General features: G+C 46.0%; 1 protein-coding gene across 3 annotated transcripts in view; it reads right to left on the minus strand.

Moving 5' to 3' along the window:
• Positions 1-22,743, minus strand: part of ADAMTS14 (ADAM metallopeptidase with thrombospondin type 1 motif 14) — a 145,209-nt gene that overhangs the window by 17,152 nt on the left and 105,314 nt on the right. For all 3 annotated transcript variants that reach the window (XM_075934972.1, XM_075934973.1, XM_075934971.1), the window contains 8 exons: positions 17,006-17,111; positions 15,121-15,264; positions 12,582-12,714; positions 11,270-11,383; positions 5,490-5,638; positions 4,218-4,393; positions 1,169-1,302; positions 182-305 (listed from right to left, as the gene is read on the minus strand). In XM_075934972.1, coding sequence (XP_075791087.1) covers positions 182-305; positions 1,169-1,302; positions 4,218-4,393; positions 5,490-5,638; positions 11,270-11,383; positions 12,582-12,714; positions 15,121-15,264; positions 17,006-17,111 — 1,080 coding nt within the window. The remainder of the gene's footprint in view (positions 1-181; positions 306-1,168; positions 1,303-4,217; positions 4,394-5,489; positions 5,639-11,269; positions 11,384-12,581; positions 12,715-15,120; positions 15,265-17,005; positions 17,112-22,743) is intronic.

A 22,743-nucleotide genomic window follows, 5' to 3' on the forward strand; every position in this document is an offset into this window, starting at 1 on the left:
GTAGTTGTACATCTCATACATCATATCGTATATCTGTAGGACCAATGGTCTTCAACAGAGCTTACTCTAGAATAGGTTTACACAGGCAGAGCTGAGAGTAAGTTTTACCCTGGTTATATTTGTTATGTGCAAACGTGTATTAAAGCTATACTCTTCCCCTACTCTGGGGCCAGACTCTCACCTGGCTGCTTTGGAGACTTGATGAAAGTTCCTTTCACCGTCCGGCAGTGGGAATTGTCACCCCCACAAACACCACACTTGTCATCCTGCTTTAAGGAGCCAATTTCCTTGTCACATCCAACATGCTGTCACCAGAGGGAGAAAAAGAGATTATTAAAAAAAAGATCATATATGTAGAGCTTCAAAATTCAAGGCAGGCAACACACCTCATAGCTAACCCTGCACATTAGCCACCTTCCAGCCTGAAAGCAGTATAAAAACTGTGGAGATGTATATGGCAGGGGAGCATGGTAGTGACTTTTCAGTGCAAGCCTTCACAAAATTCTGCCAGTTGCTGAATCATCAGTCACTCACATCATGCCAATTGGGGAGACAAATCTGATATCCTATGCCCTACTCCTTTTATGGTGCTCAAGAGCTTTTAGGCTGATGCAACTCTTTAGGGTTGTCCTGGTTCAAGTCTCTTTTCCTCTTGACCACCATAAGATAGCTCCAAGTCGTGTTCCCCGCCCCCCACACACACATGTGAAAGCTCCAAGTCCAAAGCTGGATACCAGCTTTGGATGGAAGTCTTAGCCCCTCTACCAGTATGATCAGTCACTCCGCAGTGGAAACCCCTCTGAGTCTCTGTTTCTGACAACAGTGTGATGCAATAAAACAACCTGGAGCAAAGTATCTAATGGGCTTCCTCACATTGCAAGTGCCATGCACATGAATTGTTTCTTACACATGCATAGCTTTCCTATCATTTTGATTGCTAGAGAAGCCAGGGTAAAAGCACACCTGAACCTTTTCTATATTTGCTTCTCACACAGTGCTCCAGTTCAGAAAGGAATTTTAGACTTCTATAGAAAAGTATGAAAAAATGTATAAATGTTTAAGATTTTGCTGACTCCAGAAAGGTGCATGCTTGCTCTTTCTCTTTTCCTCTCATCTGAATAGTGGACAGGCCAATACTGTTAGGCCCCAAGTCTGGTGACATACGTACCACACAATCCCCCCGGACACAGACGCTGTATTGGTCTCTGTAGCTGCATCTGGTACCATCATGAACCACCTGGTTCATGAACACCACATCTCCTGTTTCCTGTGACTGACAAATCAGCTCACACTTCTGAGCATCTGCAGCAAAACATTGGAAAACCCATGTCCATGGACGCACAATGGAGTCAAAATTATCTTCATAAGAGGAATTTGCTACTTTTGATTAGAATATTCTCCAGACCCATTCCCTTCTTATCTCCAATTCCCTCCTACTTTTGCCACTGAGTATTCTATATTCTCTTACAACAAATTTAGGCAGGTGAATGTTAACCACAACTTATTAAGATCTGACTTTGGCAGAGCCAGCAAATGAAGTGATCCAGGCCCGCCAATAGGAGAGGGGCAGAGGGCAGTTGCTGCTACTGTGGCAGCTGGAGCTCTGGGGCCCTTTAAATTGCTGCTGGAGTGCCACTCTGCATGGCTCTGAAGGCTGGGGGAGGGAGGTCTCTGCACCACACTCTGGGCAGTACTGAGGGCTGGCTGACTCTGGCCCTGACCCTGGCCCTTCCACTCTAGGGGTATGTCTACACTACCCTCCTAGTTCGAACTAGGAGGGTAATGTAGGCATACCACACTTGCAAATGAAGCCCGGGATTTGAATTTCCCGGGCTTCATTTGCATAAGCGGGGAGCCGCCATTTTTAAAACCCCGCTGGTTCGAACCCTGTGCAGCGCGGCTACACGGGGCACGAACTAGGTAGTTCGAACTAGGCTTCCTAGTTCAAACTACCGTTACTCCTCATTTCACGAGGAGTAACGGTAGTTCGAACTAGGAAGCCTAGTTCGAACTACCTAGTTCATGCCCCGTGTAGCCGCGCTGCACGGGGTTCGAACCAGCGGGGTTTTAAAAATGGCGGCTCCCCGCTTATGCAAATGAAGCCCGGGAAATTCAAATCCCGGGCTTCATTTGCAAGTGCGGTATGCCTACATTACCCCGCTAGTTCGAATTATCGGGGTAGTGTAGACATACCCTCCGTTCTGACCCTTCTGGGGATGCAAAGTTGCCCCCCATACCTTGCCCAGCAGCCAAAGAAACTATTGGGCCCCCAGAGTGACCTTAAAAGGCATACCTTCTGCCAGGGGGGCAAAGGGGACACTGCCCCAGGGCCCAGTATTTCAAAGGGGCCTGGAGCTCTGGGTCCCTTTGAATTGCTCCAGGCTGTGCTAAGGACAGACTGTCCTTGGCCCTGCCCCTTCCGCCCAAGGCTCCGCCCCCCACCTTGCCCCTTGGCCCATGGTGGCTGTTGGCCCTGCTGTAAGAAGGACATGACTGGGCAAGCTACTTCAACACCCTGTAGAAATCTGAAATTATTCTGTATGTAATGAAACACCAAACTCTGCCTGCAGATTCGCACATGCAAATACCACTGACATCCTCGCAACTGCCAACACATTAAGTCAGCTGGTATTTGCTTCCTTAAATACAATGAGAGTTGTGCATATCTAAGGACAGAATTTGCAGCGTAAAACAATACGTTATGTTATGAAAAGATTGTAAAAAAGGGACAAAAAGCCAATCTAAAAAGAGCAGACAGATACATTTATATTTAAAACACATAGAGATCCTGCATCAGAGATCCCTATGGTTGTGTCTAAACTACATCCCTCTTTCGACAGAGGGATGCAAATTAGACAGTTTGAAAGTGCAAATGAAGCGGGGATTTAAATATCTTCAAAAAATGAGGTGTACAGGATCTTTTGAAAAAGCGTGCCGTTTTTGAAAGAACCGCATCTAGACCGTGTCATGACGTGGTTATGCAAATGAAGCGCGGGATATTTAAATCCCCGCTTCATTTGCACTTTCAAAGTGTCTAATTTACATCCCTCTGTCGAAAGAAGGATGTAGTTTAGACACAGCCTATGGGTGAAAGATGGTGGGGGAGAGATCAGAGAACTGGTTATAATTCCCTTATTCTGCTGCCTTGTCTTCACTCTCCCCAACCATGATGTCAGTAAGATCAACTTATGGACTGCATCAAGGAACACCCAAGGCACATGGTCCTTATATATCTGAAAATCAGTTTGCGTATATCTACACTTACACTCTCTTTTGAGAGAGGGATGCAAATGAAGCCAGGATTTAAATATCCCGTGCTTCATTTGCATATTTGCGTTATGGCACTATTTAGAAATAACAGATGCTGTTAAGACACGGTTATTTCGAGAAAAAACCTTCACTCAAAATAACTCTTATACCTGATACAATGAGGTTTACCAGTTATTTCAAGAGAAGGGTTTTCTCTCGAAATAATTGCGTCTTAACAGCATCTGTTATTTCGAAATAGTGCTATTTCGAAATAGCACCATAACACAAATATGCAAATGAGGCACAGGATATTTAAATCCCAGCTTCATTTGCAATTTCAAATGTCTTCATTTGCATCTGTCTCTCGAAAGAGGGTGCAAGTGTAGACATACCTTTAGATGCAGAGGTCTTTATTTCCCTTGTAATTAACGCAAAGAGCAATTTCCTGTTGTATTTTATGTGCTTGTGGTGTCCCTAGCTCTTGTAGTGGAAACCCTCAACACAGACTTCTGTAAGTAAGAGATGGTGATTTTGGAGAACCCGAAGGACTGGTGATGGAGTATGGAGCTTTTCACCCCTTGTCTTTAAAGAGCACTGAAATCAGACACGTATGAAAGATATCACAGAAAAACCAATTCAATTTTTTTCTCTTTAAATGACAACACGGCTTTGATAGTGTCCTAGCAAGGTGGAAGAGATAATCAAGTATACTTGTAGGAGCCACTGCAGTAGGCAAACAGTGGTGGCAGCAGTGTCATTCCAATAGCAAGGAAAAAACCCACAGAGGCCATAAATTGTGGTAACCCAGAGCCAATTCCAAAACTGTCCAAAGAAACAGCTATCCCTATTACTATACTGTAGCCTCTCCAATCTCTTCTCAATGGTCCCCTGAAGATGTACACAGCCCACACACATCTGGTCAATGGCTACACTAGCACTGCCTGGCCAAATGCTCCATTTCCACTCACCATCATGGTGCTCATAAGGAAGCCAGGTGTGTTTGGAGTTCTGGTGGGTATAGTAGGAGTTCCGCTTAGAACACTGCTGGGCACGGAAATCTTCATAGGGGCCATGACACTCTTCAGTATTGCATACCTGGTACTCATAGATGGCGCCTGGACAATGGCGCCCACCATAGGCTGGACTAGAAAATAAAAAGGGGAATAAAGAATTGTGAAACTATTTCAGCAAGGGGTGATGCACCACAGTTCTACTTGGGTTTGTGTGAGACAGGCCTTCATGACTGACTCTGTGAAGTCTGGAAGTTCCTCTGTTCTAGAACAACAGCATGAGGACCCAGGAAAACTTTAACTCTAGTAACACTGTCCAAAGATCTCTATGAAACCTTTTTTCTCTTTACGTGACTGACTTTCCCATAGCCAAGTCTAAACTATGCTCACATTAAAGGACAAACACCTATACATATGCACAGAAAGACCTATTTATATCGTGTTAGTCACTGAAAGCACCAAAGTGGGGAGCCTACAATTCATACCTACCACTATCAACTTTGTGCCAGTTTGAGAGTCCATGGGAGCACACTTGGCTCACAGGTTAGGATTTTGATCCCCTGCCAGCAGATAAGAGCAATGAAGTGGTACAAAGTACACATGCATAGGCATAACTGCTAGCTGCTATCAACAGGCTACTGAACCAAGAAGCTGGGTTCGAGCTGTTTGGAGCCCATCTGCCTTGACAGCAGTTCTTAATGTTGGCTCTCCTCTGGGTTGCAGGAAGGTGACCAGCTCAGTTTGATTACGTCAAGCTTCAATCCTATTAGGTGCATGTGAAGACAAGAAGTTAAACAAATTGTATCTCAGTGTTTAAATTAGGGATTATAGCTGGGATTTTCAAAGGAGCCTAAGGGAGCAGAAGACAAATCCTATAGGAGCTAAGAGCCTAATTCCCTCAGGCTCCTTTGACAATCCCATCTTATATATTTGACCATAAGAGCTGCCCATGACTTATAGTACAGAGCTGAGCTATAGAACAGATGGACAAGCATATGACTGAAGTTTGCTAGGCACTGGGAAAGAGAGTTCCTTTAATGCTCTGGCACTCAGTGCTGTGGTACATAGGTATGTATGTCCCTTCCTTTCTCCAACTTACTCAATTGTCCAGAGCAACACTCTCTCCTTCCTGGTGACTGACCCACTGGGGAGGGAGAAGGAGGAGGGCCTTGCTCTTTGCCAGGTACAATGTGGCAAGCACTAAGAGAATTAGCAGAAAGCCAAACTTACGGTGGGTTGTTGCAGTTCCTGCTGCGGGAGCGCACCCCACCCCCACATGTCCTGGAGCAGGAGCCAAATTTGGACCAGGAACTCCAGCTGCCATCCTGGCTGTAAGGCTGCTCTGAAGTCTTCCAGATGCAGTGACCCTTGAAACACCACTGGAACAGGAGAAGAAACAGGGGTTACCTGAACACCTGCCTCTTCAGAACTGTCCAGTGTTAGTGAGCAGAGCAGTTCTATCACCACAAGGTTTAGAATCTGGTTCTCCCACTCCCATTGGTCAGATGGACATGACAGACAGTGGCGACTGTGAAGCGGAGAACCTAATAAAGAAAGGTCTCGGGGGCTTAGGTGGAACTGTGGGCTAATGAACTAACGAGCCAAATTCAAATCTGACATAAGTCACCAATGAAAGTTAGCTGAGTTTGATGGTTTCATCCGGGGTCCCATTTGTTCACATCACATTAGGTAAAACTTATGCTCAGAAGAGAGCTAGGAACAGATTGGCAGGGTTCACTGCACAGGTACAGCTCTCTGTGTCCCAGGGCCAACACAACAACTGACATCACAGATGTGGGTTGAGGTGCATTAGCAGAGAGCTGATATAGCACTTGCCTCTACTACATTTGGTACTCACTAATGCAACGAACACCTCACTTGCCCAGACACAAAATTCAGTAACCAATGTCATAGCAAAATCTCCCATAAATCAGAGATTAATCTCCATGAAAATTGCCTGAACCCAGAACTTCAGCTGCCACCAGAGAGCACATAGCTCTGTTCAGAAAGAGTAACAAAAGCTGCTCTAAATTCAGGTTGCCAATGGTCCTAAAGAGCACATACAGCACTGGGGCACTGTCAGAACATAGAGATGTCCTAGCCATGCCTCCTTTCTCTCAGCCACCCCTTTTATGCTGGCATCCCAGGGGTGGGGAGCTACATTTGGAGGAAACCGTGTAGCTGGTTATGCTAGTTCTGTGCCCAGATTCCAATAATGGAGTAGCACTGGCACGAAGTGGCAGCATGGCACCCCAAGACCTGAGCCATGGTTTTTGTTGACTTTGGCCTTGGGCTTGGTACCCTGCATCTAATTATTGCTGACTGCAGAGTGCATCCCACAGATGGCAAAGTAATCCAAATCCTTTGGCTGTGCCACAAGAGCCTAGAATGATTCTGTGGCCAAGACTAACAGTCTAGAATGCACCAGAGGAACACTGTCAAGCAGCTGAGGCTCAAAAAAGTGACTTTCCTTAGAACTGTTAAAAATGGAGGAAGAATGTCCTCTAGTTGGTAACTATATAGGGCCAGGCCCTCATCTGGAGCACAATAGCATAATTCAACTGCAGTCAATATAATGATTTACACCAACTGAAAATCTTGCATCTGGTTTGTTTGGAGTGGTTTTTGTGGTGTTTTATTTTGTTTTAAATCATTACTTTGTATCTCAGAAACTGAAAAACACAATGGCCACTGTTTATTCATGACACTAATGTATGTTTGCCCCACTTCCTGTAGAGACAGAGGCACAACGTACAGGAGGACAAGTTCACGTTTGTTACCTATGAATGCACAAAGCTTGCCAGAAGCTGTTGAATGCACAACCACACATCATTAGATGATTCACCTGAAAGAGATGCTCTTTAAGATTCCTTTTTATGTAAGCTTTTTGGGGGTTCACTGCTTGGCTTTCCCTCAACTATTAACTTTCAGTCTGTTCAGACGCTCCTACATGTACTGCATTGATTATGCCAATAATCCCTGTCACTAGTGCTGCAGTCTGCAAAAGTCTGTTTGCATTCAATATTCGGTAGCTTTTTACATTTTTTTGGATTGACTTTTGTGTTCTATAGGATATCAAATAAGAATAATCAGCCAAAACAGGCTTCCTGAGCCCTTCTGTAAGCAAAAGTTGTTGAAGTCAGTTGGAATTTTGCTACAAGAAAAATTGAGTATGAATTTCAGAATCTGATTCTAAGGAGCAAATATTAGTTTGATTAGAAAATGACTTGCCTTATCTCAAAAGCATTTGGTAACTTCTGAAAAAGACTGGCTTGCTTCTTGAGAAACCAGGTACCAAAATATTTGCCAAACAGGAAAGTTCCCAAACAGTAGGAAAATAAGTGTAAGGTGGCAGTAAAATATGGGAAAAAAATAACAAACTATAAGCATTTTAGCAGGACTTACTAGATTGGGAAGCAAAAGACCTGTTATATTCCTAGCTCTGCCACTAAATGGCTGTGTGACCTGAGGCAGTCATCTCGTCTCTGTTTCTTCTGCCTCCCTTTGTCATTCCTCTTTATTTCATGTGGAACGAGGAGTAACGGTAGTTCGGAATAGGAAGCCTAGTCTGAACTACCTAGTTCGTGCCGCGTGTAGCCATGGGGCACGGAGTCTGAACTAGCGGACATTTAAAAATGGCGGCGCCCGGCAACATGTAAATGAAGCCCGGGAAATTCAAATCCCGGGATTCACTTGCAACTCCGGTTGACTACATTACCACCCTAGTTTGAACTAGGGTGGTAGTGTAGACATACCCTTGGTTATTTCAGTCCAGACCCCAACGGACAAGGATTCTTGACATCAAACCATCACCACAACTGGCCACAGGAGAGAGGAAGGGAAGTGAGCAGGTCTGTAGAGTGAACTTACTTTCACCTCTAGAAAGATAATTCATAAGATCTTTCACCTATAGAAAGATAGTTTCAGCTCATGGTCTGAATTGAGAAACACTGATACAATGAGGTCACACTGCCCATACTATGCTTGTTGCATGGATAAACCACAGATTTCAGTCTACGGATGTTACGGTCTCAGCACCCTCACCACCATTACATGTAACATGAACACACCCCATAACAGAGGAGGGATAGTTCAGTGGTTTGAGCATTGGCCTGCTAACCTCAGGGTTATGAGCTCAATCTTTGAAGGGGCCATTTAGGGATTTGGGGCAAATCTGTCAGGAATAGTACTTGGCTCTGCTATGAAGGCAGTGGACTGGACTCAATGACCTTTCAAAGTCCCTTTCAGCTGTATGAGATATATATGGAGATATACCTATCAACCAGGGCAAAATTAAGGATAGGAGTTAAGGGAATGTTCCAAAATGTTGGCATAATATGGAACAGGAGGCTTCACTGCACAACAGCTAAACATTTTATATCTATATTTCCTCTTCAAATAAGTCAGGGGGAAGGGCACCGTCTTCAAAAAATGCAGTTTTCTGCTGTCATTGCCTCCGGGATTCATGTCTGAACAACACTCCAGCTGCTCTTCTGACTCACTGGCACTTGTATACAGCCACAATGTGCATTATAAGAAACCCTGAAGTAGACAGATCCTGTGATGAAGTCATAATTGTGAATTATTGACATCACAGGCTGTTACCATGGCTATGATTGTAATATCACAAAGTTAACAAGCACTTTAGAACCAAGCAGCAGGAGCAGAAGCAGATGCTCTGTGAGGAAGAAAAGCCATTGTCTGAACATAGACATACGGGTTCAGTGGTCTCCAACCTTTTTAAACCCAAGATCTCTTTTTAAATCTCAAAACAAGTGAAGATCTACTGCCCCACTTCTCCCCCCCAAGAGACCACCCCTTCCTTGAAGCCTGGCCCTCTCTATTCTCCTCCTCTCCATCACTTGTTATCCCCAGCCCTTATACACTCTACACTGCCACTTTTTTCCCCCGATTCTTCTGAAGGAAGAGGTTTTTCCAACATTTAGCCTGTCATGATTGGACCAATTGTCAGAAAAAAACCCTTCTTTTGGCAGCCCCCTTATTCCTTGTGGAACAAGGAATATAGGGGTTACTGAAATAGCATGTTTGCTCTTCCACTAAAAAAATGGAAGAACAAACGCGTCCCTGGATGCAGAAGAGTTTTTCCGGGATATCTCTAGAATCCTGGAAAAACTCCTGCAGTCTAGCTGTACCCTCACTGGGTTGAGACAAGATGTGTGGGCTCTGGGGTAGGAATAAGGGATTGGGTTTGGGAAGGGGAGAGAGGCGCAAGCTCTGGGAGGAAGTCTGGATGCAGGGGGAGGTGGAGAAGGGGACACTGGGTCAGGGAGGGGACTCCAGGCTGGGGAGCATTGAGGTCAGATGGAGGTTGGGCTACTAAGCAAGCCCGAGGCTTGTGGATGTGAGGGTGCAGGAATTTGGGTTGGGGTATGTGAGGGGCTCAGGGCAGAGGGTTCCAGTTTATGATAGGCTCAGATCTAGTGTCTGGGGGTGCAAGAGTGTTATAATGCTGTGGCCAGATGGGGGCTTGGCCCCACTTGGGGGTTTGTTGGCCAGGCTTCATTTTTAAATAAAGACTATGTCAAACACAAAAAGTTTCTCCATTGTCTTTATTTATGAGAAAGGCAGGAAACCTGTTTTGAATCAGGGGTCACTGACCCACAGAACAATCAGTTGGGGCCACACAAGGGAGATTGAAAAAAACCCTCCTCCAACCCCCCCCCCCAAGTCTCACTAATGTGGCCCCAACTGTGCTGGTGGGGGCAGGGGACATGCTACTAGGGAAGGGTGCTAGTGGGTGCAGGGGCAGGGCACAGGGTGGCAATGGGGGCAGGGTGGCAGTGGGGGAGAGGGGACAGGGTGCTGGGGGCAGGGTTCTGCAGCAGGGGACAGAGTGCCAGTGGGAGCAGGGAGTCCCCTGCACCCGCCTCCTCCCAGGACTCCTTTCCCCGTGGAGCAGGGAAGCCCCAGCGTGTGCCTCCTCTGGGGCCAACTCACCTCTCCTGCAGAGAAGGGTGCACCTGGGCTGATCACCATGGCCAGCTGGCTGGGCAGCCGCTCCTCTTTGCTCCAGCCCAGTTGCTCTGAGCTCAGCCAGGGGAGGCTGCGCCATGCTCCTGCTGATTGGGAAGCCCTTCCTCTTTGCTCCAGCCCAGTTGGATTGAGGCACAGCCTCCCTGGGCTGAGCTCAGGTCAGCTGGGCTGGAGCAAAGAGGAGCAGCTGCCTGGACAGCTGGCCATGGCGCTCAGCCAGGGTGTACCACACTCCACGTACGCTGAAGCAGAGGGAAAGCTGCCCAATCAGCTGGAGCACGGCGCAGCCTCCTCTGGCTGAACACCACAGCCAGCTGGCTGGGATGTTTCAGCCCTCCCAACCCAGTAGATCCCATCACGCTGTCACAGAGCACGTCCGCGGGGCTTGGGTACCGGCCGTGATGACGTCCGCAGTGACGTCAGCATCCCGAGGCCCAAGGCAGCGCGGCGGGATAACATCAAGGGGAGCGTCATCCCCCCGCGTCCGGCGGGTAATTTAAAAGTAGGCTCCATGCCTGAGGGTGGGGAGACGGATCTCCGGGAAGTCAGAGCCTGGCGGGCCAGAGATCTGGAGACCCTGGGTGAGTCCTAACCCGGGGTCCCCTGGCTAGTCACGGACAGAGGCTAGGGAAAAAGCAGCCCAGGGCGGGGGCGTGGACTCTGAGAGCGGGGGAGTTTAGGGTTTCAACCCCCTCCGCTAGGTGAGGACCAGAGTCCTGACCTTAGCGCCCTGGGTCGGGGTTCGGAGCGAGGGTGGGCCCGAACCTCCTTCCCTAGCATGTGGAGGGCAATCGATCGCGTTACGGGATTTGTAAGGCGATAGAGTTTAATAAACCTGATAACTCCAAATACGTACAAAGGAGTGCATTGTCTGGGAAACAGGGGACACGGACGCCCCCCCCTACAGTGAACCCCTACAGTGCACATACATTTTTAATGCAACATTATGAGGAGGGTGATGTCTATTTCCCAGTAATAGTGAATCCAGTCTGTATCCTTCCAACTACCACAGGTACCTTGCCTGATGAACATTCAGTCCCATCCAAGGGGGGCCCTTTCTTGGTTTTGCAGAAGTAAGGATTGTCTGGATGGCTGCACCACAGCTGCTTGCAAGGGTCAAAGGTTCTGAACTGTGAAGCAAACAAGAGCCCTTCTGTTATTTTAATGGGTAGATAGTCTAATGGCCTCATCTAGGGCCTCCCAGCCCTGAAATGATGAGCATGTAAGAAAGAGAGCAGGTAGAGTGAAGAACTTTTAACCCCCAGTCCAGAAATTTGATGCAGCTCTTCCATCAGGGCAAACAAGGCACTATCACTTCTGATCCAGTCTGGTGAACACGAGGGAAAGGAAAAGACTGGAGATAGGCCCTCCATCATAATCCTCCTGGAGACCAAATAAGGCTAATAAACCATACCACTCAATACCCACAGACATCAGGAGATGCTACCAATCCCAGGACTAGGGATGTTTGCTATTGTGTAATTGAATAGTTGTATAACCGCATGAAATCTTAGAAGTTACATGACTATTCGATAGTCCTCGGAGGCAGGGCCAGCAGCCAGTGCAATCTGGCCCCATTTCCGGGGACCCCCCTGCCTAACAGAGGCAGCAGATTGGGGTGGCAGGTGGTAGTGCCAGTTTAAAAACCAGTTCCCCGTGCAGACCACAGGGTGGCAGCAGCCCCAGTCCATGTGTGGGGAGGTGCTCCGTGCTCCCCATGGACAGGGGCTACTGCCGCAGAGCAGCCTCTGTCCGTGGTAGGCCCAGGCCGGCTTCCCCAGCAACGGATCCTGCCTTCCCCCTAGTCCCACTGCCTCTGAAGGAGGCAGCAAGGGCGGGAGCAGGCAGGTCCGTGGAAGTTGATTCATGCAGGGAGCTGGCTTGAAAGCCGGCTCCCCGCACTTATTGGCTGCAGCCTGCCCCCTTCATACTCTGCGCTGCTGCCTCTCTATCAGAGGAAGCAGTGCAGGGGTGAGGGGAGCAAGTGGATCCAGTGCTTGTGGGGAGCCAGCTTTTAAGCTAGCTCTCCACTGGCACTGACTCCTGCTCTCCACTCCCACTGCTGTCTCTGATACAGAGGCAGAAAGGGGGGGGGGGGAAATGCGTGTAACTGACAAGATTAACTGATAAGCCCAGGGTTATCGGTTAATTGTGCAGTTGTCTATACAATGGCACCTCTACCCAGGACTACACTTGGCCCACAAGACCACCAAGCAACCCTCTCCATTGCCTCCTTAGGACTATCTGTCCCCGAGGGAACTTCCTTTAATTCTACAGCAAGAGAAAGAGGAAAAAAACAAACCCTATCGTAGTAGGAACAATACTCACCGCTGTGCATGTTTTGTAACCCACGCCGAAGTCAAAGCGGCATTGTTCATCCATAGAGTAATTGATTCCTGGGAGCTCTGGTAATTTGGGCCATTCATGCTCAAAGGGATCATCTAGGAGGCAGTCATAGGAACTGCAGTGACATCAGGCAAAAAAAAGTTGGGTTGAATGTTGCAAAATGTATTCTTTCATCACACCTTTCTTTTTTATTGTGTAGTTTTACGTATCTCTATCCTTACTCTCCCCCGCACTAAGAGATCTTTATTGTCTTTGACCATCCCCCGCAACCCTTACAAGAGCCACTATAAGCATGTGCATTTTTTCATCATTTCCCTCACGGAAAATGTATTCTTTGGTAGTGAACATAATCACTACAACTCCTCCTTTGGTGTGAAGAACAGCAAATTCACTACCTGATGCCTTATTGTGACTGTCAAGGAAAAACTCTACATCAGCAATAGGTGCTGTTGTCAAAACACATTCAAAGTTGTTATTTCCAGATCAGAATTTATTGCTATTTCTCCTGCCCAAGACAAAAAAGATTGAAAAGCAACCAAATCATGGCAGGATTCAGCTGGTTATATAAATAGGTCCCTCCAGTAATTCTTTTTAAACGTTAGTTCAAATGCACAACTTAATGGTGTGCTACATTTTTCTTTAAGATGCAACACTGGCCTGTCTAAAGGTTAGGCAGGAGCGCTGCAGGTAGAAATGTGTGAACTGCTCAACACAAATTATAAAAGTACTTAATATCAGTTTTGATGTGTCATCTAAATAGCAATGATGTGTGTGTGTGTGTGTGTGTGTGTGTGTGTGTGTGTAAGTAAGTAAACCTAGGGTAGGCAATAAAAAATGGCAGCCCACAAGGTTAGTCCCTGGTGGGCCACTGCCTCTATGTTTACCTGCACCTCTGCAGGGGTTGGGAATTGCAGCTCTGGTTGGCCACGAACTGTTGATCGTCACCAATACGAATAGTGGGAAGCATCATGGACCAGGACAATTCGTGGCCAACCAGAGCTATGGAGGTGCAGCTAAACATGGAGGGGGCTGCTGCCAGGGACTGATCCTGCAGACCGGAGCCAGCCTGCAGCCCGGAATTTGCTCACCCCTGGTATAAACCCTGCCCTGAAACTTTTTGTGAACTTCAGCTTTCCTCATAGCTGCATCTTTCTTCGGGCTACCATTTGCACAGTCCTTTGAGTAAGAGCCTGGTTTCTTAAGGCAGGTCACATGGAGGAGGTCACATGTTTTTCTGCTGTGTTTCTGAATGGCTCTCTCAGGTGATCCGGAGTATCAGTTCAGCAGAAGTCATCTTCACATAAGCAATTTTCAGTGAAGATATGAACATGAGCTTTGGAGTGACCCGGGGCTCTCCCCCCAACACAATTTTAATGTATTGAGTATGGTATGTTCTGAACCTATTCAGCAATGGTCATCAGTCCATAGCAAGAACCATGTTTCAAGGTCAGTGTTCAGAGATCAGAGTTACAGCTCTATTATATTGGCTGAACAAGATTCTTTTTGGTTTTGCTTTCCTTATTCAAATGTATTTTTACAATAAAAATGCTTCCACTCGTTCTTCTGTGCATCTGTTAATTCATACAAATGCATGCAGTCATTCATCTGTGCAATAAAAACAGACTGACCAGCAGGGCTGTTCTAGGGAAGTGTGGGGCCTTGGGCAACCCCCACCCCCTCAATGCCCCAGATGTGGGGCCAGGACAATCCACCTGCTGTATGCCCCACTCTCATTCCGGCTCTGCTCTGCTCCCACCCGCCTCACTCCACCCCTTCCCTTTTGATCCCCCCTTACCCAAAGGCTCCTCCCCGAGCAACGTGAGCCCCGCTCACCAGCCGTGCAATTCTGCGCTCTGCGCATGTGCAGATCGTTCTGTGCATGCGCAGATCGCTCTGCGCCGGCTCTTCCGGGTTGTAATCTACTCACCACGGGTGAGTCGAGTACATTATTTGTTGTGTGCAATCAGCAGGGCTCGACATTGCCTGTGAGAGCCTCTCCCTGACCAGCAGGGCTGTTCTAGGGAAGTGTGGGGCCTTGGGCAACCCCCACGTTGTCGAGGAGTAATCACGTTGTCGAGGAGTACAGATAGTTCGGAATGGCTACGTAGTTCGAACTATCTAGCCCGTGCCGCGTGTAGCCGCGCGGCACGGGGTTCGCACTAGCCGGCTTTTAAAAATGGCGGCGCCGGCTTTATGCTAATGAAGCCCGGGAAATTCAAATCCCGGGCTTCATTAGCAAGTTCGGTATGCATACATTACCCCGCTAGTTCGAACTAGCGGGGTAGTGTAGACATACCCCCTCTTCTTCCAGTGTGAGCGCTGCTACAGCTCAGTCAGCATACCCTGCAAATTCTCAGTATGCAAGTACAGTTAGCAAAACTACCCTATCCTGGGAGACCGTCTTGGTTATGACAATCTTGCGGCCCATTGAGAAGAAGGAGGGCCACCCACGCGGCCCACTCACTAGTTTAGGTTGCCCTTGGCTGGTGTAAATCATAGTTGTTGAAATTGACCTACTTACTGTATGTATCGGTTCAACTCCTGCTTGCTGCATCGGGACCAATGGTAACGGTGGAATGCAGCTTGCACCAGCGGTGCCATAATGCTTCCCATGCTGGTCTCATCTGCACATCGGTTCCCCTGGCCATCATGTTCCATACCTAACCTGTTAAAAAAGCCAGTGAGCTGTGTCCCAAAGGGATGTGCCAGAAAAACAGTTATCAGCATTTTGAATATGAGTATTTCCCGTAAAAGCCTGTTGAAGTGGGTGAGGAAGGAGGCATATTCAACATGACTCTTCCACTAGTTGGACCAACTGTTGACACTTTTCAACATACTATGCAATTCCAGCACCAGTAAGAGTGTAGTTCTGCATGGAGACAGAGCAGGAATAAAATGCAAGGAACTGAACTTGCCAGCGATGGCTATTAAAACTATGAGCTGGCTGATTGGGTATGACCCAGGCTCAACACAATGGTATAAGAAAAGTCTTTGTCTAAGACAGGAACTTTTGGTAGAAGCATCTAAATCTTCACAGCTGACATCCTTAATAATGATGTCCTAGAAATGGAAGAGTTGCAAACACTACAGGTCTCAGCAGATAACATTTCATCTTGATCAGTGTTTCTTAAACTTTTTAAGACCGAGGAACACCAAACAATAATTTTTTGTGCCATGGAACACAATTTAGATATGTGAACCTGTAAACCTCCTTGCAGGAGGTATAAGGGATCTGTCGAAAAAGGCTTTCTTTCTCAACAGATCCTCTTCTAGACTGCCGCTTTTTGCCAACAAAGTGCTTAGTCATCAAAACGTGGTGGCCATTTTTACGCAAATTAGGCACGGGATATTTAAATCCCTGCCTCATTTGCAATGTCGACCTGCCTAATCTGCATCCCTCTGCCGACAGAGGGATGAAGTCTAGACATACCCTAATAGTACTAGCTGAACTTCTGTGAGTGAAAGTGAATGACTGTATTTCCTGGTTGTCAAAACTTTTTTTTTTTTTTGCTCAAGTCATCATTCGAGTAGGAGATGATATACCAACAAGCAACTTTAGCTCTGTGTTAATGCAGGGGGTGAGTTGCCACTGAATACATATATATATATTGTCTTTAGCAATGCTGAAAACAGACTAACAGAAACTAGATGGAAGAGATCTATTATCAAGATTGCTCATAACAATATTTTACAGACTGTTTGTCCAGTCTAGTTTGAAATTACTCAGACAATAGGGTTTTCTATCACTTTGCTCAAAGTCTAGTGTTTCTTACTTTTGGAAATATTTCCTTCTCTACACACCAAATATTGCTATCTTTGATTCATCCCATGATTCCCTCTCACAGCCCCTTGAATCACTCTCTATCTGATTGAGAGGTTGCTATGTCCACTAGAGAAGCAGACAGACAACCTGGGGCATGTGTATATATCAGAATGTGTCTGGGAATTAAATATCTTTGGAGGTTATGATTTACTATAGCTATACATGCACAGTAAGTGAGGTTTTATGTTTCTGTCCACTTTAAAGCACTTCCACCTACAATTCATTTAGAAACAAAACACAAAATCCAAATGCATTTAATGTCTATATTCATTCTAGTGAGAAGGTGATAGACTGTGATATGCAGACATGTAGACTGTAGACTCCAATGCAGAGATTGCTCTTGAGTTGTTCATTGGTCTCACTATACAAAAAAGAGACTGATTCACTCCTATATTTGCCAGTTTTAGCAGCCATGTTAGTAACTTGGAGGGCCATTATTTCATCACATCACAACTTCTCATATAGCAGCAAATCGACTGCATATGTTAGTGCTGAGCTAGGGAGACTAAACAGCCTGATGAGCCACTATACAATCATGAAAAAAAAAAGATAAAATGTCCAACTGTCTCCTACGCTGACTTACACATGGCCGGTCTCGTGGGCAACCACGAATGCTGAGGAGAAACCATCCTCATGGTTGAGAGTGCAACTGCGTAGTGGGTGGCACATACCCGTGACAGGAGCATACCCTGGAGTGAGACAGAAGATAAAGCAAGAGAAAGAACAAGAGGCAGTTCATGAGAAGGGAAAAACCACAAGCTAGAGCCATTCCAAATGTATTTCATGCCCAGCTTCCTGCTGAGTGGGACGGACTCCACAGCTGCTCAAGCATATAAATGAAGCCTATCATATGTTCCACTGGCTCATATCCCATGGAGACAAATGGACTCAGAGGGTATTAGAATTACACACGGTTTGAACCTTGCCGTGCCACCTGCAATAACTGTGTTGCCTTCATTCCTGACTCAGTCTCACACTACGGGAACAGCGAACATAGTCTGTATCTTAAACAAATGCACTTGCAACTGTTATACTCCAATGGCCACCTGTTCAGCTGGATAGAAAACATATTTGACAGAGCCCTCACCCCTTTCTGCACCTATTCACATCTTTGACTGTATGTCTGATTTGCCAGCTTCTTCGCAGATTAATCTCATGGTATTTTCCTGTGTAATTTTCCTCAGAAGCTTGTTATAGTCGGTAGCAGAAGGGACTGCTCATGGGTTATAGAGTCTTTCACCCTGAGATTGCTGTTTTGACTCTGGCCCAATCCACAATTGCTGAAAAATATAATAATCTGTTGGCTGTTCGATATCCTAGGTGAGTGGCTGTCAATGTCCCAGACTACTGTAACCCTTTCAGGATCCTGATATGTCTTGTGTATCCCCAAGTTTCACTCAACTACTTGCTTACAAAATCAGTTGTAAAAATACATACATGTCCCAGCACTCTATTATCAGTTTTCTATTATCAGAAAACTTCTGACTTTCTCATTTTTACTATATATTTATAAATCAACTGGAATATGAATATTGTATTTACACATATTATATAGAGCAGTATAAACAAGTCATTGTCTATTTACAATTTTGCGTACTGTAAAACTAGGCAAATATCTAGAGACCTGCATGGATACAAAATTTGTATCCATAGCCACATCTGTACCCACTAAAAGGATATCCACACTGACTTCCACAGATGTGGATACCTGCAAATTTGTAAGTATATAGATGCAAAATTTGTATCTGCATCCACATCTGTATCTGCAAAAATGAACTGCAGATATCCATATCTGCATATGCAAATACCTGCAGATATCTGTGGATTTGCAGGGCTTTACATATATCTAAATGAGATGATATACCTCCTGAAAGACCTCTGAGTATCTCCAGGGATAGGTATGCCTCTGGTTAAGGACCCATGTAAAAAGGACAGACAGTCTCTGCCCAGTTTCTAATAGAGAGGTGCACATCAACTGACAATCTCATCAGACAAAGATTTAATCAGACTAAAACCCAATCTACCACCACAGCTTTTCCAGGTCAAGGAGAAGGATGGTACAGAGCAGCATGCACACTGCTGTTGTCAGTGCAATGGGCATACAAGGGATAGTCTATCTGGCAACATTCATCAGCACTAAATTTTAAAAAAATTCCTCTGACCCTGGAATGCTCCCTGGCATTCCGGGCTCTTTTGGGGAAATAAGCAAATGGAGAGAGCTGGTCAAGGAGGAGTGGAAAGTTCTCTCCTGTCTCTCTCACAAGTTGATTTAATTTGCACTAGTTCTTCAGCAGTGAGTGAAAATATCTGGAGCCCTGCCACAGCAGGCAGAATGAAGAGAGCAACATGTCAAGCAGGTGACAAAAGGGGAAAACAAACACTATCATAAAAAAAAACTTAAGCCAAGGAGTTGACCAAATATCTCAACTGGTCAGTACTCACTGGGACATGGACATGGTTTCCCATGAGGTTATCTTGCCTGCCTGTGCCAGGAAAAGGTTAATATTACACTGAAATACCCAAACATTCCTAGTACTTTGCACTCCATAATAGTAATGCCTCTTGACTAGCCAGACTGCATGTGCACAATGGTACCACTGTTCAATTTAACCCCATATCCTTCTACAGGCCACTGACAAATGTACAGATTCAATGTCAACATTGGTGGCTGCCACCTTCTGAGCCTCTGGCAATTAGCACCCAGTGCAGCTGATGGTTCTGATTGCTCTGAAGAAAGTCAGTATAGAACAGGCCCTAGAAAACACACCCCAGTGAGAGCAGAAGCTCCAATAGAGGGTTTCAGGAAAGGGAATGACAGATTGGATGAGAGGTAAGCAAAATGTGTGCAAGGTTCCACAAGCAGCTTTTTCAGTGCATCTCTGAGCTAATCTGCAACGCACATGAAGACTCCCATAGCTGTGCCAATGCTGAACTTCCATCCTAACCTGCAGATCTCCACTATACACATCCTGGTGCTCTGCTGAGCAAAAATTACAAAAATGCCTCTTGTAGGATCTGGACAAATATCCAGTAGGAACTGAGGTAGGACCAGGGAACAGGGAAGGACATGCATCTACCCAGTGCATTGTCCCTCGATCAAGGGGGACATGCAGTGAGTCAGCTGTGCATGGTGAAGGAGATTCAGATTCCAAGAAGATTCAGCAAGAGGAGGTTACTCACCTCCTGTAACTGATGTTCTTCGAGATGAGTGTCCCTGGAGGTGCTCCACAGTAGGTGTTGAGCTTCCCAGCACCTTTGGATGGAGTTTTGCCTAGCAGTGCTTAAAGTCCGTGCATGCACAGTGTGCTGAGCGTGCGGGCTTCCCCCAGTAGCTATGAGCACGCACAGCCCCCCCCCTTCAGTTCCTTCTCTATCCGGAATCCGGCGGAGTAGTGTAATTTACATGTTTGCTGTTTTTCGTTTTTCTTTTTTGAGTTTCTGAAGTAGAGAGGAGGAAGGGAGGGTAGCAGAGCACCCCCAGGGATGCTCATCTTGAAGAACATTAGTTACAGGAGGTGAGTAACCTCCTCTTCTTCTTCGAAAGGCATCCCTGGGGGTGCTCCACAGTAGGTGACTACAAGCAATCCAGGTTATGGAAATAGGGACTTCGGATGGGTAAGTATGCTATCTGCAGGACAGCTTTTGCTAGTCTAGTATGTCATAGAGAACCAGAAGCAAGAGAATAATGCTTTGCGAAGGTGTGATCCCAGGACCATGTTGCCGCTGCGCAAATGTCCTCCAGTGGAACTTTTGGGTATGTCTAGACCGCATCCCTCTGTTGGCATCGCAATGGTGTTTGCCTCACTGTGCTCCATCAGCACAATGCCAGCTCAGAAAAGCCTGCATTCAAGAGGATGGGCACAGGGAAGGGCTCTGTGCATGGCCAGATGTCAGCTAAGAGTCCCCTGAAATCAGGGAGCCTGTCTGCTTTCCATGCAGCTGGCCATCTTGTTCCCATGCTCTGGAAACTGATCTGTGGACTATCCTGAAAAATTAGCCTTTTTAAGCACATGGACTTCTTTCAATGGCAAGAAGAGACAGGAAATGTGCACAGACACAGTATCAAAATTCTGAGTGGGCAGATTTATTAACTGTGTGTGATGCTACCTCTGCCCCATGCTTTATGTAATTGACTTACTTATGGACACAAATAGGCATAATTCGAAAATGCTTTGGACAAAATACCTCATGTAATCTATCAATTTTAATGTCACAGTCCGCTGGATCTGTGTATCTTATTTTGATGTATGTATCATTCTTGTATGTAAAGTTAGAGATATGAAGTATGGAATGATTAGTGGTTTTAAACGTTCAAATAAAAGCCATTAACAGACATTTCCCTCGATGTCTGGATGATCACCTGTAAACAGCCTCTTTTGTCCTTTGAGTCTAAGCAGTGCTTGGTCTTAGGAAATCACGTGACCACCCCAACTGGTAGGATCTGAGCAGGTAATTTTCCAGGGAAGGGTGGAATGTAGAAACAGAATTCCTGCCCAAAGTGGAATCTATAAAACAATGGGAAGCTAGATGTCCCTTTGTCTTTGGCTGCCATGTCACTCCCAAGAGAATGAACCAGAGGCCAGAGGGAAAAAAGATGTTCCCTGGCTTGGAGGTTTAGCTGAAATAAGTACTGTTTTAGGATAAGTTTGTACTGAGCTTTTAGTGTTAGAATTAGCCATGAGTTTTCTGTTATTTTAAATTTGTAATTTACTTTGCTCTGCCTGTTTTCACTTGCAACCACTTAAATCCTACTGCTTGTACTTAATAATATCACTTTTATTTACTATCAAGCCCAGTGTAAATAATTGTTACCTGGGGGAGTAATCAGTGTGTACATCCTCCTTTCATTGTTAAAGAAATAATTTATTTGGAGTTCTGATCCCATTTGGGGAGTGGTTTCGCTGAAAGCCGGGCCCAAAAATGCATTTTCCTCATATCTGAAGAGTTTCAGCGTCTCCTCGGGGATGGGTGGCAGTGATCTCAGGTTTGGGCCTTGGCTGGGGAAGACCAGGAGATCTGGCCCACCAGGACAGGGTGGTGAAAAGCCCTAGAGAGCAAGGAGGCGAGTGTCAGTGGCTTTGTCAGCACCCTGGGAAGCAGCCTGAAGTGGTTGTCTGTGATCACACCCCATCGCACTGTGATTTCTAAGTTGTTGTAGTTTCTGTGTTTAGTCATTTTAAACCCAAACTAAAATAAATCAATGCAGCTCACCTTAAGAGGAGCTGCACTGGACCCTCTGTAAGAAGAACAATCATCAACATGTGCTCTAGCGACTGTTTCAGCCTGACTCCTTCCCCTGGCTGGTACCCCTATTCTGAACATGGATGTTATTCTGCTTCTTTTCCAGGAAGTTTGTCATTGCAATGACCTCTCTGTACTATGTATCTTCCAGGCCACTTGTTCTCCAGAACTCCAGTGGTGACAGAATAACTAATATTAATTATTCTGCAACAAGGAAGAGGAGGAGTCTGAGCAGATGTGAATCTAATTCATAAACGGCATGGCTCGGTGCATCAGCACTTTGTACAGCTGGCCACGGATAATAAAACAAAGCAAAGTCAACAGTTTCCTGAGGAATCCTCCTATATGAATGTCCTGAAGACATTAGTTGACTTCCTGGCCAACTATTGGTAAGACTGAATGCCTCCATCGGCAGAGGCATGTAGTCTAGACATACCCCCAATGTTAAGCTAATGCCCTTGTGGGTATGAACTGGAAGCACCACGGACATTGGCCAATGTGGCAAGGGTAGCCTCAAAGGAAACAGCCTGCATGCCCTTGATCTTTGCACCTCTTGTGAGCTGGGAGTTTCAAACACCTGTTTGGCTGGCACCAGCAACAGTGAGGTCACCTGAAGGCACCACCATTCAGGACAGTGCCATCATCCTGATCTGTCGCAGAAACATTTGTGATGTACCTCACGTGCAATCAATGCACACCACTGACTGTGACCTGACCATGCTCTTGCCAGGGCCAAGCTCCAGCTCCAGCTTGAAAAGATCCGCCATGAGAGGCCAAAATGTAAACTCTGCCTTAACCTCACTAACATGAAGGACTCTTAAACTCCTGCTGCATTTTAGCATGTTTCTGAAAAGGATCAATGTGTTTCCCCTGATTCTTTCCCACATATACCAGAATGACTCAAGACAAAAATGAATCTGTTTTATGCAATATTCCAGTTACTGCATTATCTCCATCAAAAATCTCAGACATTGCCATCACAGAGTGAATGAGTAGAAGGAAGTCTGGAAATAGCCCTTTGAAGATGATGGTATTTTAAAAAAATGGAGCATGCTAAGACAGGGAGAGGAATTAACCCAC

Source organism: Pelodiscus sinensis, chromosome 8 (assembly GCF_049634645.1).
Source record: "Pelodiscus sinensis isolate JC-2024 chromosome 8, ASM4963464v1, whole genome shotgun sequence".
NCBI classification, from domain to species: Eukaryota; Metazoa; Chordata; order Testudines; family Trionychidae; genus Pelodiscus; species Pelodiscus sinensis.